The sequence below is a fragment of the Lepisma saccharinum genome, chromosome 3 (genome assembly GCF_977018435.1).
Source record: "Lepisma saccharinum chromosome 3, izLepSacc3.1, whole genome shotgun sequence".
Lineage (NCBI taxonomy): Eukaryota > Metazoa > Arthropoda > Insecta > Zygentoma > Lepismatidae > Lepisma > Lepisma saccharinum.
This window is the reverse complement of record NC_139231.1, coordinates 1,814,381-1,829,729: the sequence shown is the minus strand read 5'-3', so window position 1 is coordinate 1,829,729 and position 15,349 is coordinate 1,814,381. Positions and strand designations below refer to the sequence as shown.

General features: G+C 35.9%; 1 protein-coding gene across 1 annotated transcript in view; it reads left to right on the top strand.

The window, feature by feature from the left end:
• Positions 1 to 1,412: 1,412 nt before the first annotated feature.
• The window catches only part of LOC145984899 (lysosome-associated membrane glycoprotein 2-like), a 51,383-nt gene continuing 37,446 nt past the window's right edge, over positions 1,413 to 15,349 (top strand). The window contains exon 1 of the mRNA XM_083118272.1: positions 1,413 to 1,572. Within this exon, the coding sequence (XP_082974398.1) occupies positions 1,527 to 1,572 (46 nt within the window). The 5' untranslated portion in view covers positions 1,413 to 1,526. The remainder of the gene's footprint in view (positions 1,573 to 15,349) is intronic.

The window sequence follows — 15,349 nt, the reverse complement described above, 5'->3', positions numbered from 1 at the left end:
AATCAATCAATCAATCAATTTCACATTTCGAACTCCTGATTTTCCGTTCCGTTAAATTCAAATAAGCTCGGAACGAGGTCCACAGTTTTATATGTTTCAGAATTGTTATCTGGTTTTAAAATTTGTTCTTAAAAAAAAAAAAAAACGAATTCTAAAAACAAAGAAAAATATTTATGCAAATTTTGCATTAAACAACAGGACATTCGTGTATGCTGTTTTAAAATAAAATATTTATCATGGCTTCACATTATATCTAGGTACCAAAGTCGTATTTAGGGAGGTCCAGGGAGTCTGGCCCCCATCTCCCGGAATGACTTACCAAGTAGTAGTAATGGTAAATAATCAAAATATAATTGTTTAGCATTTGTTATATAATTGTTATTTCCGCTTAACTTATTTGGCTCATACGGCTTTGAGGGTTCTAAAGATTTATGCACGCTACTAATGATAATATCCGTAACATATTAATAAGGAACTTCACTTTTCTCTAATTCGATCCAACTCCTATTTTGTTATCCAATAAATATTCAATTCCTTTTCTATTTGACATTAAATTCCTTGCCATGGCAATTGTTTTTATGCAAATCTTGGCGATCTTAACTACACGTAAGCTAGATAATGAATACATGCTGTTATATTTCTATTCTTTTACTATATTTTACCTGTTCATGTAATAATAACAATACAATATTAATTAATTTACATATTTAATTAATATTTTAATTTAATTAAATATAATTATTTTAATTCTTATTATAATTACTATTGCGACACTTGGTTGGACCCCAGAAATGTATGTCTAGATACGTGTCTGCTAGTATGTATATATATATATATATGGGACGCTGAATTTTGTACCCCCCCAAATGAAAAAAATCTTTTACAACCCAGCAGTGTCCTTGACTGTACATGTACGAAAGAGTTTATTTCTCGTTGTGTGACATTTACTATTTTTTTTTTTTTCGCATTTCGTAACAACATAATAGTTCTCGCGTACGTACAGGTACACAGATACGTTCTATACCTATTTCTTTATGTATTCGTCTTTTATTAAATAATTTGTCAAAATTTGATCAGTTTACTAGGCAAAAGTGGTTTAGAACGAAGTCCTCCCCTCCGCGTTTGATTTAAACAGCTGACAGAGAAGAGCCAGCTCGATTTTCTTTTGTACTTTTTTGCAGCTGGCAACCATGATAATGCTGTTCCATTTTGATAACATACTCCCCAATATGGTAGCTTGTAGTAACGCATATATTTTTATTTTTAAGAAAGACGAAGAAAATATTACTTGAAAATAGTGATTTTATTTAAATTGCAATTTTTGAAAAAAAAATTGTTGTCAAATACATATATGTAACCTACGAAGTTGATGTGTGCAATATTAAAAATAGTATGTTGCTGTGGTGCGTAGTGCCAAAGTGAACCGCAGCAGTCACGAGTTTGTTCTGTGATATCCTCGCTCTCTCTACGGAAGACGGCTGAACGTTGCTTTGTGGTGAAAAAGTGACAAAGTGATACCAGCTAAAATGAAGCTAATAGTGGTTCTATTATGCGGCATTACTTTAGTTCTAGGTAAGATATCTGACAATTTGTTATTACATTATATATTCGTAAAAATGTTGCACGAGTGATTAAGTTGTCCAGCTGTGGAATTGGGTGTCAGTGGCGGGGAAATTGCCTTATATCATCATTTCATGGACGAATGTCATTTTTGTTAAATGCATTTCTCATCAGTTTTGTAACTAACCATAAATGTAGTTAGGAATGTGTCGCAAAGTTAACATTTCATGCAGACTCCTCACTGACGTATTACCTATGCGCTGAGTCATTTTTAGTACATTTTTTTTAATGGCAGGAAAATGTTCTTCAAATAGAACAAAGTACATTGCGTACTGGAATGCAGTTGATTTTGAAGGTTATTGTAATGATAACGGACGATATTTTATACTGTAGTAAATGCGTAATTTTTATTAGGCATGCTTGTCTTGCGACGTTCCCTACATTACATTGTCAAATACGATGAAACCACAGGAAATGAAATTCGTATGTGATTGAAGTATATGCAGTTAAATTGCGTCTGCATTTAAATATTGCGTATCCACGGATATGTATGCAATAAAAGTGAATTTGTAATTTACTGAGCTGAGGTGATTTTGATAATCTTCGTACTAATTTAGTTGCGTAAGTGAAGCTGAATGTAGAGATCGCTTTTTATCTTAAGAAAAAGACATGGTATCTTTTTAAAAACTGTTACATTCATATATAAAATAGTTATGCAACAGCGATGTCTGTTGAAAAGATTGACAGATTTGAATTCGAATGATGCTCCAACGAGACTTTGCTACTGTGTATGTAGGAAATAAAGGATTAGTTTGTGTTCATATATACAGGGAACTCAATGATTTATCCAGTAATCTTGTGAAAAAAATCATAGATTGAATAATTCTTCCGCTGACCTTTTGTATAAATATGTCTTAGGGAAGGAACTTTTCCAAATGTATTGAAATTATCAAGGGTTGTACAAATTTATAAAAAAAGAGAAAAATTGTTTAGCCAGCTACTGTCCCATCTCACAGACTCCAGTGTTTTCAAAAGTTTTAGAATCATGCAATTACTTGGACCATAATAACTTAATTTGCAAATCGCAGTTTGGTTTCAGGAAGGGTAAGTCAACAGTTGATGCCATGGACTCTTTAGTCAAAAATGTACTTAAGGCTTTCGAAACTAAGGACTTTGCTGAGGCCTCTTTCTGTGGCCTGAGCAGGGCTTTTGATTGTTAAGAACACACTTCACTTTTAAAAAAAGATGGCATTGGTGGTACAGAGCTTAAACTATTTCATTCATACCTTCAGAACTGTAAACAAATTGTCTGCATAGGAATGGAGAGGTCAAATGCGGTGTACCTCTAGGTTCAGTTCTTGGACCTTGTTTGCTTTCATGATGAACGATTTACCATTTTGCGTCACTGCTCACACAATACTATATGCAGATGATAGATACTACCTTCTTTAATGCCAGCTCTGACTGTAACACTCTTAAAGCCATAACTGATAATACCGTGTCAATCTTCTTTATGGTTCATAGCTAATGGTTCTTTGCTGAATGAAAGTAAAACCCAAGATAGGTTTTTCAGTCTGAGACATCCCGATCAATAATAGCCCAAGACAATGTGAAATTTCTAGGTATTGTCAATGATGATAAATTGCATGGGAGCCACATATTAAATACATAACTGCCAAGCTCTCCAGGGTTATAAGTTTGTTAAGGAATCTAAACAGTCATGTACCTGAAGATTGTGTAAGATCAGCTAGCTTACTTTGCTTTCTTTCAAAGCATTATTTCATATGGAATTTTACTTTGGGGGAACTGTAGTTATGTACAAGAAATTTTAATACTGGAGAAAAAAGCAGTGAGAATAATTACAAACTCTCACAAATTAGTTCATTGTAAGCCACTGTTCATCAAGTTAAAATTTATAACTGTGATAAATCTATATATTTACACTGTGCTGTTGTATGTAAAGAAAAATTGGAGTGAATTTACAATACTGGACCCCTCCCAGATTTTCGTAATATTTTGCATACTCATTAATAGAGGCCTCACGAATTCGAAGTTAAAATTTGGCGGTCACGTCTAGAAATTGCAAAATCAGCGAAATTGAGTGATCTACGATCGGCACGATTGCTCATTATTTACCGGAAAATTGTGTAAATAATGAGCAATCGTGCCGATCACACACCATTCGATTTTGCAATTTCTACACCTGACCGCCAAATTTTTAACTTCAAATTCGTGATTTGGAGGCCCATATTAGTGAGTATGCGAACTTCGAAGCACCCGTACCGATCGATGTATTTCATGGCTGTACCCCAAGAAATGTCATGAAAATTGCTGTCAAAATTTCCCTCTGATTCCGGGCTCCGCCCCCTGGGGTAATTAACCTGCCGCCTGCAACTGCTATTGCGGCAACGCCTCTGCTCCGCTCCGGCTACCTGCCGGGGTACTTGTCTGATAAGGCCCGAACACCTCTCTCGTTTATTTCCTTAATTTTAGCATTGATACTTACATATTCTGCATTGCGGAAGATTCTTTAAGGTGAAGTTATGCCTTTTTCCATGAAATCGTGTCAACTTTTCATATTACAAGTCATTATTTGTCTTCCTTGTTATGCTTGGTTAAGAGACAATATGGCGTGCAGTCGTGCTTGTGTTTTGTCGATTTGAAGTGGGTATGCAGTTTTTCAACCTTCTTAACCGAAAAATACCTACTTTCGTGTTTATTATGTCGTCATAAACCATTCACGATAACCCCACGGACCATTTCCGGCAAGGTTTGGATAGGTAAGCATAGTTAAAAAAAAAGGCACGTTTGGAAACACTGCTGAGACCGCGTGACTTTCGACACTCACGCCATCTGCACGTACATAATGGAAACAACGGCCTAATGTTACAGCAGATGTAAGTTCTTTACGTAACAACTGATTATTTATTGTTCTGCAGCATTATAGGGTGAAGTTTTTAGTTTCCGCAATACCTCTAAGAACCTCGACAATGATACAGAAAGTGATTTCAGTAAGTAGTTTCTCCTGTAAATTTGAAGAAATTCGTTCGGGCGTTATCACAGATACGTTGGTAAGGAATTTAAATATTAAAAAAAAATGTAAGTTTCATAGCACTCCAAAAATTACTTTCCGCGCTCCAGAATTTTTCTTCACACTTAGTAAGTAACACGTAATCTTTATAAAAAGTAAAAATATCCTTGCAAAATCGACGGTGGGCCAATGTTGTGTGGAGCAACCCGTACATAAGTAGTTTTAAGACTCCAAATTTTAACGGTTTCCCTAACGTAACCTTACCAAGAATGTTCAGTGCGGCTGTCAGTCAATGGTTTTCTGGTAATTGCAGCAACGAACCTATAAAAATTCTTATTTTCGTAGCACTTTAACCACAAACTTACTCACCAAAGATGCCATTTTCGTATCCTGCAATTTTACAATCCATGCACTGTTGCCAAACTTACCTGTAATCAAATCAGTTTGCATTCCACATCCTCTTCTACATCGTGATTGTCACTTGCAATCGTCCTCGACTCATCCTCCTCCACACTCCATCTAATGATCTGTGCAACATTCACAACTTCTTTACTGTTCTCTTCCACCATTCTAACACGATCCATGCTCTCTAAGTATCAAATCACTGTGGCAACGCTGTAGACACAGTAAGTTATAACAAACATAAATTGTTTATATCAACAAATATGGTTTCCATACTTGTACATGGAGAATGATTACAAGAATTGAAGAACTTTTACAACTTCTACATGTTAATGAACAATTTCTAGACGTCACCCCAACATGTTAACGACAGATAAATCATCCCGATTAATTATTTAGTGGGTATAAGAAGTAGGATAGAAATGGCAAAAGGGTACGGTATTGTAAATTTTCCGGTAAATGATGAGCAATCATGCCGATCGCAGACCACTCAATTTTGCTTATTTTTGCAATTTCTAGACGTGACAGCCAAATTTTTTCGTGATACGGGAGGCCTTAATTAGTGAGTATGCGAAATATTACAAAAATCTGAGAGGGGTGCCATATTGTAAATTCTTACCGAAAAATTTGCCACAACTACAAAGTAGACAAGATGTACGTTCCTATACTACAAGAAACATTTTTGGAGTGCATCCTGAGAGTCAACTGCTTGTTTTAACCTAGTCCCTTGACATTGTAGTAATGAAAAATTGATTTGTTCGGGTTTGATCCTAGCAGCATGTATGATTTATACATCTAATGTTGGCTCAAGTTCCATATGTTACATAAATATCAAACAGAAGTGTGTGCCTGTATTATATGGATATCATATGTGATGATACACATGTGCATGTGTACTGGATGCTTCTCATGTACACACACAGATCTTCTATCCAGTACATTTTGTGAGTAGCTAGAATGTGGTTGTGCCATTTGAAGTAGTTTAGTTTTTGCATTTTACCAGTTAGATTTGGTTACTTAAGCATTGCTGCATTGTTTATTCTTTGTGTGAGTATTAAGTGAAGAAAAAGGGAAAATAAGTGCTGGATGCGAGGGGTGATGCCTCCTTTCCACAAGTTTATGAAGATGGTGGTGTTTCCTAAGCTCTCACACACAGGTTAGGCCAGTTTGATGGATGACCTACAGTTGGATGATACAAGTTTTTTGGACTTTGGTCTGTTATAACAGACTACACGCCACTCTGAAGACTGAGGCAGATTCAGCCTCCGAAACGTAGGTAAATCTCTTTTAAATAACATTGGTTAAAAGTCAAAAAAACTAGAATGAATAAATCACCACTGATTAGCTACAAAGAAGAGTTTGATCATAAGTTCAGCTTGGTTTTCAAGCTTACCATGTTGGAGGCTGCCAATCCCTTGGAAGTCCATTTATGTGAATATGTTGGTTGTACTTGTGCTGATGAAATAGAGTTCATTCTTTGCTTATGGGCAATTCCATTGTGAGACGAATTCATGTTCATTGTGTTATTATTTCCATTGATTAAATGATGAAATTTATTTAATAGCAGCATATTCTCTCCCCACTCTATTTTCGGTTACAGAATTTTTTTTTTTTTTGTAATTGTGACTGGTGTGACACTTCTGAGTCTTGACTGCCTCAGTCTTGCGTCATGCATGTCACATGTTTACTTTTACTACAAAGTTTACTCTCGCTATTTAAGTGTGCATACAAACTGTTTTTATTAACGAAAAGCAGTGAACATACTCTGAAATTGCAGACTCATGTGGGCCATACTTTGGGATCAAATATCTCGGTTATTTGTGTTTTCCTAATGCTGGAACCAATTTTATATTAAGTAAAACATCGCCGGGGGGGGGGGGGGGGTAGAGTGGGTCAACTGCCCCACATCTTGCAGTGTTGAATAACTAGTTTGCATCCATCTCTGTCAACTTGGACTTGTTTTAAGGCAGATCTTGCCTTTCTACCCACCGGGAGGTGCTTTTGTCAGAAAACTTGATATAAAGTTTTGAGAGCAGAATAGGATTAGACAGTGAGTTATTCCACCTGCTTTCTAACATAGGCATGTAGCTGTTAATTTGTTCAGCTGGTATGAAAGTTGTTTCTATTCCTGAGACTTTCTTTACACAATGGTAAAAGTCACTGGCAGACTATATCACAACAGCTCTAGCTTTATCTTTAATATATGCCTTGCATTGTATTGTTCTACCTATTCCATCTACTGCTTCTTTTCCATGGGAGGTGGCAAAACAATTCCATAACTTTATGTAGCATAGATTCTGGAGAGTATAAGTGGCACTGCCATCTTTCTCATCTTCTCTAAAGGCTGAATCACATGAACTGGATTTCCAGTAGCAATGCCATGTTTGGCACTGGACTGGCTACCAGGCTTTCTGCTACAGTGTGACCTCAAGGAAAGGAACCTTCAGCCAAAAGTCTCGGCACCTTCTCCTTCATCCGTTAACTTTGGCCATAAGGAAACCTGCTCCACTCTGTCCCTCCACGTAGGAGGATGATGCACTGGAGTGGGTCTACGCAAGCTCTTTTGCCTGTGGTTTCACTACGGACTGATTTTGGTGATTGGACAGTGTTTTAATTGCTACTGGTTTCTCTGCTAGATGCTGTGGTAACAACCAATCGGAGCGAAAGTTTGGCCATGTAAAGGAAATCTGTGAATTTGGCGAGGAAAATGGTTTTGTATGTGCTTTCCAAGTGTTGGTTGTTTTTGTTAGCTGTTCGATGAAAGAAGAAACAAAGATGAGGTGCATTCATGTTCATTAATATTTAGGAATTTACCCAAAGTGATGAGATTTGTACTCTACAGATGTGGTTAGCTGATAATGAGAATCTTTATTATTTCACTGTATTAAATGTTTAACATGTCTTTGCCCAGTTCGCTCAATGCGCGTTAAATTTTAAAGAAGCGTTAAATCAAGTTAACGCTACATTAGCACATTGAAGCATTTCTCCAACCTTCGTTAAGGCTAACAGATCTCTAATGTCGTCGTTAAATCTAAAGGCACTCTTTTGCTTCATTAAAGTGCTTAACAGCGTGTTGTGTTGTGTCGGAAATAAGATGGTGAAATTGCGTATGCCAGCTGTTGTGTTGAAAGGTTACCCCAAACCGATTTGAACACATTATTTGCATACCATCGCAAAACATACACTAGTTCGATTTTTTCTACAGCAAAAATAATTTTCCCATTTCCTATTTCATATTATAAATTCGTACTGCAAATCGGAAATCACGTGTAAGTTAAATGAGAAATATTATATCAATGTACTTTTTAAAGTTTTGTCAATAATGGCATCGTGATCATCACACATTATTCAAATTTTATTAATTTTGCCTGTCGAGCCAAAAATATATGCTTATAGTTAATTATACGAACTTGATGTTTTTAAAATGCATATTGGGCTTCCACCTTCAATGCACTGTAACCATAAACACAAAATATCGCATGACTTTTTAAAATAATATAACCTCCTTTTACATGTTTCAATTTGTATAAGGTGAAGTTATTCACCAAAATATTCGGTGTCGTCGTCCACGCAGTTTCCCAGTGGATCACATAGAAACTGGAGAAAGTCGTGGTTTCTTGTGTTTATGCTTATGTCTGCTTATAACTACCATTCCAAATTTGTTTTTTAAACTGAAAAATGTCAGAAAACGTAAGAGATAAAATTAAAGTGAAGCAACTGTCCTAGAAATAGGCAATACACGTCCTGTACTCTCATTTAATGTAAATTAAATCTGTGACATTACACAATGTAGCCTGCCATCTTTCGAAGTAGCAGGGAATTGTTCTTTCGAACTTTTCAAATTATTATCCACCTACTCCAATTAACATAATGGAAAAAAATGATTTTGCAGTGACGAGAATGCTCGACACAAATGTTCATCATTCTATATTCTGAATCACAAGCGGCTAGGGACAGCTGTAGCAAACTGGAGATGCTAAAAGCACCAAACCTGACCTGCCTAACCTAACCAAGTACAGAAATAAAGAAAACCTGCCTAACCTATTTACTTATTTAGCTCGTAGCTGTACGTATAAGTACTGTAGAATAAAACATGTTGTTTAATATAACGTGAGTCTTAATATAATCACAAAATCAAAACAATTATTATGCAGCATATTGAAAATGGGCTGACATATAACGGTGCAAATGGAAATTAAATCGTATTCATAACAAACTGAAAGAGCACTTAAAAATTGAAAAAAAGAATCAACCGTTACATGTACAAGGTACATTTACGAACGACTACCATCGCATCACGTAATATAGCTTACATATTATGTTGTTTCATTAAGAAAAAAGCTTGAGGTCCTAAGCAGTTTCAGGTATATAGTTTCGTGCATGGACATTGTAACATTTTGACATTGTACAGTGACGTAAAACACACTACCATCCATTCGGAAATTATTCCTTGTATATACGTACAAGTGGTAATGATATTGTCTGAGTGCACTTGTTATATTTTTTTACCAGTTATGATAAATTTAATGTAAAATATCATATTAATCAACCGTTCCATGTACAAGGTACATTTTCTGAATGACTACAATTTCATCACATAATGAATAACCAAACATATTGTAAAGAACCGTACTACACATGTATGTTTCATTAAGGAAAAAAGCTTCACGTCCTAAGCAGTTTAACGGTGTTGTCGTTTCGTGCATGGAAATTGTAAGAGTATACATATTTGTTTGAAAAACAAACTACCATCCATTTGGAAATTTGTCCTTGTACATACTTACAAGTGGTAATGGTACTGTCTAACAGTGCACTTGTTTTTTTTTTTTACCAGTTATGATAAATCAAATGTAAAATATCATATTAATAAACTGTTCCATGTACAAGGTACATTTTCTGAATGACTACAATTTCATCACATAATGAATAACCAAGCATAACGTAAAGTACCGTACTACACATGCATGTTTCATTAAGAAAAAAGCTTAATCCTAAGCTGTTTCTGGTAATGTAGGTTCGTGCATGGACATTGTAAAAGTATGCATATTTGTTTGTAAAACACACAACCACGCATTCGGAAATTATTCTTTGCACGGTACGTTCGTACAAGTGGTGAGGATACTGTCTAACAGTGTACTTGTCCTTTTTACCATTTATGATAAATCAAATATAAAATATCGTATTGTATTATATATTTTTCTTTGAAAAATATTTGTACGAAACAAAAACACAATCATTCAGAAACGTCCCTTGTACATATGCATGAACGGTAATCATACTGGTAAACATTTTACGTGCCTTCTTTTTTTTGTCAGTGATTATTTGGAAACAGTAGATTTCTTGTTTGCAATGCCACATTCACATCAATGCCAATAGAAGTGACTTGCAATATTTACATATTAATTAATTGCCATGGCACAGTAAGTTAAGTTATGCATGGTGTACATTTCGTGAAATGTTCTCTTTTGTTGAGGAAAATTATTATAGCAAACACACGTTCATTTCTACCTTTAGGCCTCTTTTGCAATGCCATTTTAATATAATTAAATTTATCAAACTTCAAACAGATTACCCTAACCTAGAACAGTAGTTTTTATTTATATATTTATGATCTTGTATTGGCAGTCGGTAGGCACTCATTTAAATCTAACTTACGAAATTACAATGTAACTGTTAATCCTAATACATAACATTTTCAGTGTGCAGACGTAAATACCTAACTAACATTCATTTCTTAAACATATATTTATGTGTTACACACTACTTTATTTATTTTTGTTCCTGGGATTTCATACAAAAAAACAAAAACAAATCCGCTTACGCACAGTCTACTGTCCACGGTGCAACCAATGAAAACGTTGCATTTCTCGTATGAAAGTATGAGAATAGCAAGGCATCAAAGCAAAACGTCTCTAACATGTCGTTAGTTAACGGGCCTATAAAATCGCTTGAGCGAACATTAAAAGTTTAACAGGCTGCTAAGATTTTAGTGATGCGTTAACTATCAACTCGTTAAGAATGTTTTAAAGATGGTTGGGCGAACCGGGCATTGAACAAAATATTTTTATTTAATGAATGCATACAAGAGTTCATTAAAACCTAGACAGTCATATTTTCTTTTAAGCTAATTCCTAGCGCTTGCTTTACCTTTAATTTTGGCAATTGTAAGGAAAAGTGCAGTATCTATTCTTCTACAATGCTCTACCTCAAGACACTAGTCTACACAATACTTTGCAGAAACAAAAGTCTATGAACATAATGATCACGAGTGTCTTGATACTAAAATTAGCAGATGAGCAGGTACCTCACAACTAGTCCCAAGTCCAACTGGAAAATCCAGCAGGAATTCTGGCCTTGTATGATTCAGGTCTAAAATTAGGAAAGTTTTATTCCTTAGGAACACCCAAACATCAAATTTGTCTTGGATCGGGAATTCATGGCACCATGTAACCATGCACAACACGTAAGAGTTAGCTCATTTCAGATTTCCCTTTAACGTAATTAAGTAACCAGGATGTAGACCTAAAGTTAATGAAAATATGCAAGAAAGACCTTCACAAATGTTTCTGACACAAAAGGTATTGAACCCTCTGCACAGCCAGCATTTTAATTAAGGTGCAATTAATGCTATATTTACTAGGGCTGAACCGATACCGATGCTGATACTCTTACTGATTCCCACCGATACCTGAAAATTGCAATAATTAAAATTTCTTCGGAATATAGATAAATATTGGTGTGTAAATATTCATCTCAAATTATATGCATCAATTTACCAAGAAATTTGCTTTAGAATATTCAAGAATTACATCAGGATATCAAAATAATGTTGTGTAATCTCAAAATAAGAATAAACTTTGAATTTTGCATTATTCAAGTGCAATTAGACTCCGCAAAAGTATCACGTGGAATTTTTGAGGACTCCATGAAAGACCAATATGTCAAAGTATTGGCTGGTATCGGTAGATGAATTCCAACCAGTACTTTCCGATACCGCTGGTGGCTCAGCCCTAATTTTTAATGTCACCCGTCACAGCAAGTATACTCCACATCAGGGCATGAAATTTCAAATTTGAAGTCAGTCGCCGGACTCAAGTCTTTGGTCGCCAGTATTTTATATTGATAAATAATAAAAATATAAGCAATTATTAAAAATAACATGCCTTAGGAATTAATGTTTGTGTAGCGCTGTCGTTCTACACTGAAGTACCACTTATCAATCGCAGCTGCTGGGTCAAACACTGACAGAGGGGGGGGGGGGGGTCAATTTACGGAAACTGGGAGCAAATTATCCAGTGTCTCAGTCGTCAGAGAGTTCCTGTAAGCAGTCTTCAGTCTGTTGTGACACCTGAAACCTCTCACATGAAGCTGTGCTCACTCGTAGAACAGCAGAAAATGTCAAAATGTGGAACAAATTTGGGAATCTTGCTGAACACTCCTCACTGTGAATCTTCTCCAGTGTCTGATTCAAAGTCAGAGAAGAAAACAAAAGTTTGTATTCTGTCCACTCTGCTAACAGAACATCTATTTTCTCATTATAGAGGCTCGGGTTCAAGTACATTTAGAGCTTCTTTATTTCTTCTATCCCAAACTGAAGAATATTTTCTTTGGGAGGCCAACCCAAGGTGTCGAAAACATGCAGAGATGCAATCACATCTATTGATATAGATTGCAATCTTTCTGTGATGTACACCTTCGCATTGTTAATTACGTTTCCTCTAACAGTCTGAAACTCTTGCTCTCCATTTTGAATGTTTGTGAGCTGCACATCCCTGATCTTCCCTGAAATGGATACATGGTCCAAGAAATCTTGTTCGCTTGGTCCAACATTAGATTCCAGGTCAGCCAAAACTGAAATACAGTGTTCAATTCTTACTTTCAGAGATGAAATCAAAAGATTCTTATTTTGTAGTGTCACGCTTAAAGGGTTCAATTTCCTGTAAAAATCCAAAAGGAAGTACAGAAGCTTAACAAATTTAAATTGCTTCAAACTTTTCAGCAAACCTTTAGCTTTAGCGCCATCATTGTCTTTTCTATGGAGCACCTGTTCAAGATTGGTCACAACAGCTTTCCATGATTTCAAGAGATCTCTTACAGCACTTTTTTATTGGCTAACCACCTAATAGTGTGGATACCACTCAGTTTTAGAATTTCTTCTCCTATAACTTCTGCCGTTTCTCTCAAGAGGTCAAGTCTTTAGCAGAGCCATGATAAAACTGAAAAATATTCCTAATCACGGAATCAAATGCTCTACGATATTTAACTCCAACACACCTAACTGCAAACGATGTGCAAGGCAGTGAATAGTTATCATTTTATTACAAATAGCTTTCATTTGCACAGCCAATCCTGATTTGTGCCTGACCATATTTGCTGCACCATCAGTAGCCAAGCCAACAATGTAATACTTGTTTCTGTATTTATTTGAACCTATTGCCTTTTCAAAGTAATCAGTTATGGCTGTGAAGTAACCAGCAGAAGTAGAGTTTGTGAGCTCTATTACTCCTAAAAGGTCCTCTTTGATGTGGCCATAATTTGCATCCATGTATCGAACATACGTACACATTTGCATGCTCGACTGATGGTCTATCTGGATTCATCCATCAGAAGGCTGATGTTTAGCTACATAGTATGCTACATTAAATAAATTTGTAAGATGGGGTCGGCATTGAGTGGACACGGGGTTTTCAATCAGCTCGCTTTCCAAAACCAATGAACATTGGATTGAGATGTTCGGGCATGTTTGACACACATTTGAAACAACAAAATTTTAGTCGCCAGCCCCAAACTTTTGGTCGCCAATGGCGACTTGGCGACCGGAATTTTCGTGCCCTGCTCCACATATACATTCATTCATGAATAATCTTTTACATTCAAGGTCAGGAGTTTCACAAAGTTTTCCTTTTATGCAATGAAGCATATTGTTACTATGAAAAATATGCATATTTTTTGACAGGTGAGACATGAACCTTATAAAAATCAATTAATTTATGCATATTAACTGTAATCACATTGCACTCTGTTGAAGTGTGAAACCGAACTACCTTGATCTGCAAAAACTCTCACTTGTAGAAAATGGACAATAAAAAATATGCCAATGTTGCAAACTTGCAAATTTGAAAATATTAATTGACCAATGTTATGCATTTTTAATTTTAGCTTTATTTAAAATCCATGAAACTATTTTTAGTAATAATTCTGAATCCTGCAACAAACCTTGTTTGTCAACTTTCGTATGGAATGACTACTATGTGTAGGTTCAGGTTGACTGATGCATTTCAAATCATTGCTGTAATCCACTACAGTCCCGCAGAATTAACTTGAGACAAATGGCTGTCGGTGCTGCTGCAGGAGTACCAACCTACAGCGAACGCTTGACTCATGTGAATCGCGGGCAATCAGCTGACAACGGGAGATGGGAGATTTGAAAAATAATTACATTGTGTAACTGAAATATCACTGTGTTAAGAGGACATGCTAAGAAAATTATAACCATTATAAGTATTCTCTTACACAATAAATGGATAAACAGTTTATTCTTTGCCTTTAATCCGTAATTTGAAAACATCAAAGGTCATCATCCGTGGAGTCTTGTCAAGCTCTGTTATGTCGCAGTCATCTTGTTCACTGTCGGAAGAATTAGACAGAAGACTTGACTCTCCCATATTGATGATGAAATTGTCAATATTTTCTTCGATGATACAGTCCTTCTCCCAATAAAATTTTTCCCATTTACGTGCATTCTAGACTGCTTTCCTCCAATCTTCAACTGATACTTGTTGGAATGCCTCGTCAATGAGAATGCGTACACTTCGTTGGGTGAATGTGCAGTTCTTTCTAGCGATGTAGCTAGTTTTTACATTCGCCCAAATTAACTCTATTATGGGATTTAGATCTGCATGGTATGGGGGCAGACGCAATACCTTATGACCTGTGTTCGCTGCAACCTCATCTATCATGTATTGCTTATGTGCCTGCTTATTTTTGTTTCACAAGTTCGTATAGTTCAGTCTTCGCTATGGGGTATATTATGTGAAGCTAACCATGAGATCGTTTCAGCTTTCCTACTGTTAGATGTTGGTATTTTCTCAGTTAACAAGTTATGGTATAGAGCATTATCACAAATGATTACACAATTCGCAGGAAAGTTTGCAAGTAATTTCTTCTTGAACAAAGTCATAAAATTATTCCCATTCATCTCCCAATTATAATCGCCCACTTTTCATTTGGACAGAAACAATAATTTTGCACCATTCACAAAACCATTCTTGACCCCGGCATGTACCATAATGAAGCGCGTGCCCTTGCCAGTAGGAACTTTAAATCCTCCAGAGTCCTGGGAATCCAACGAATAAA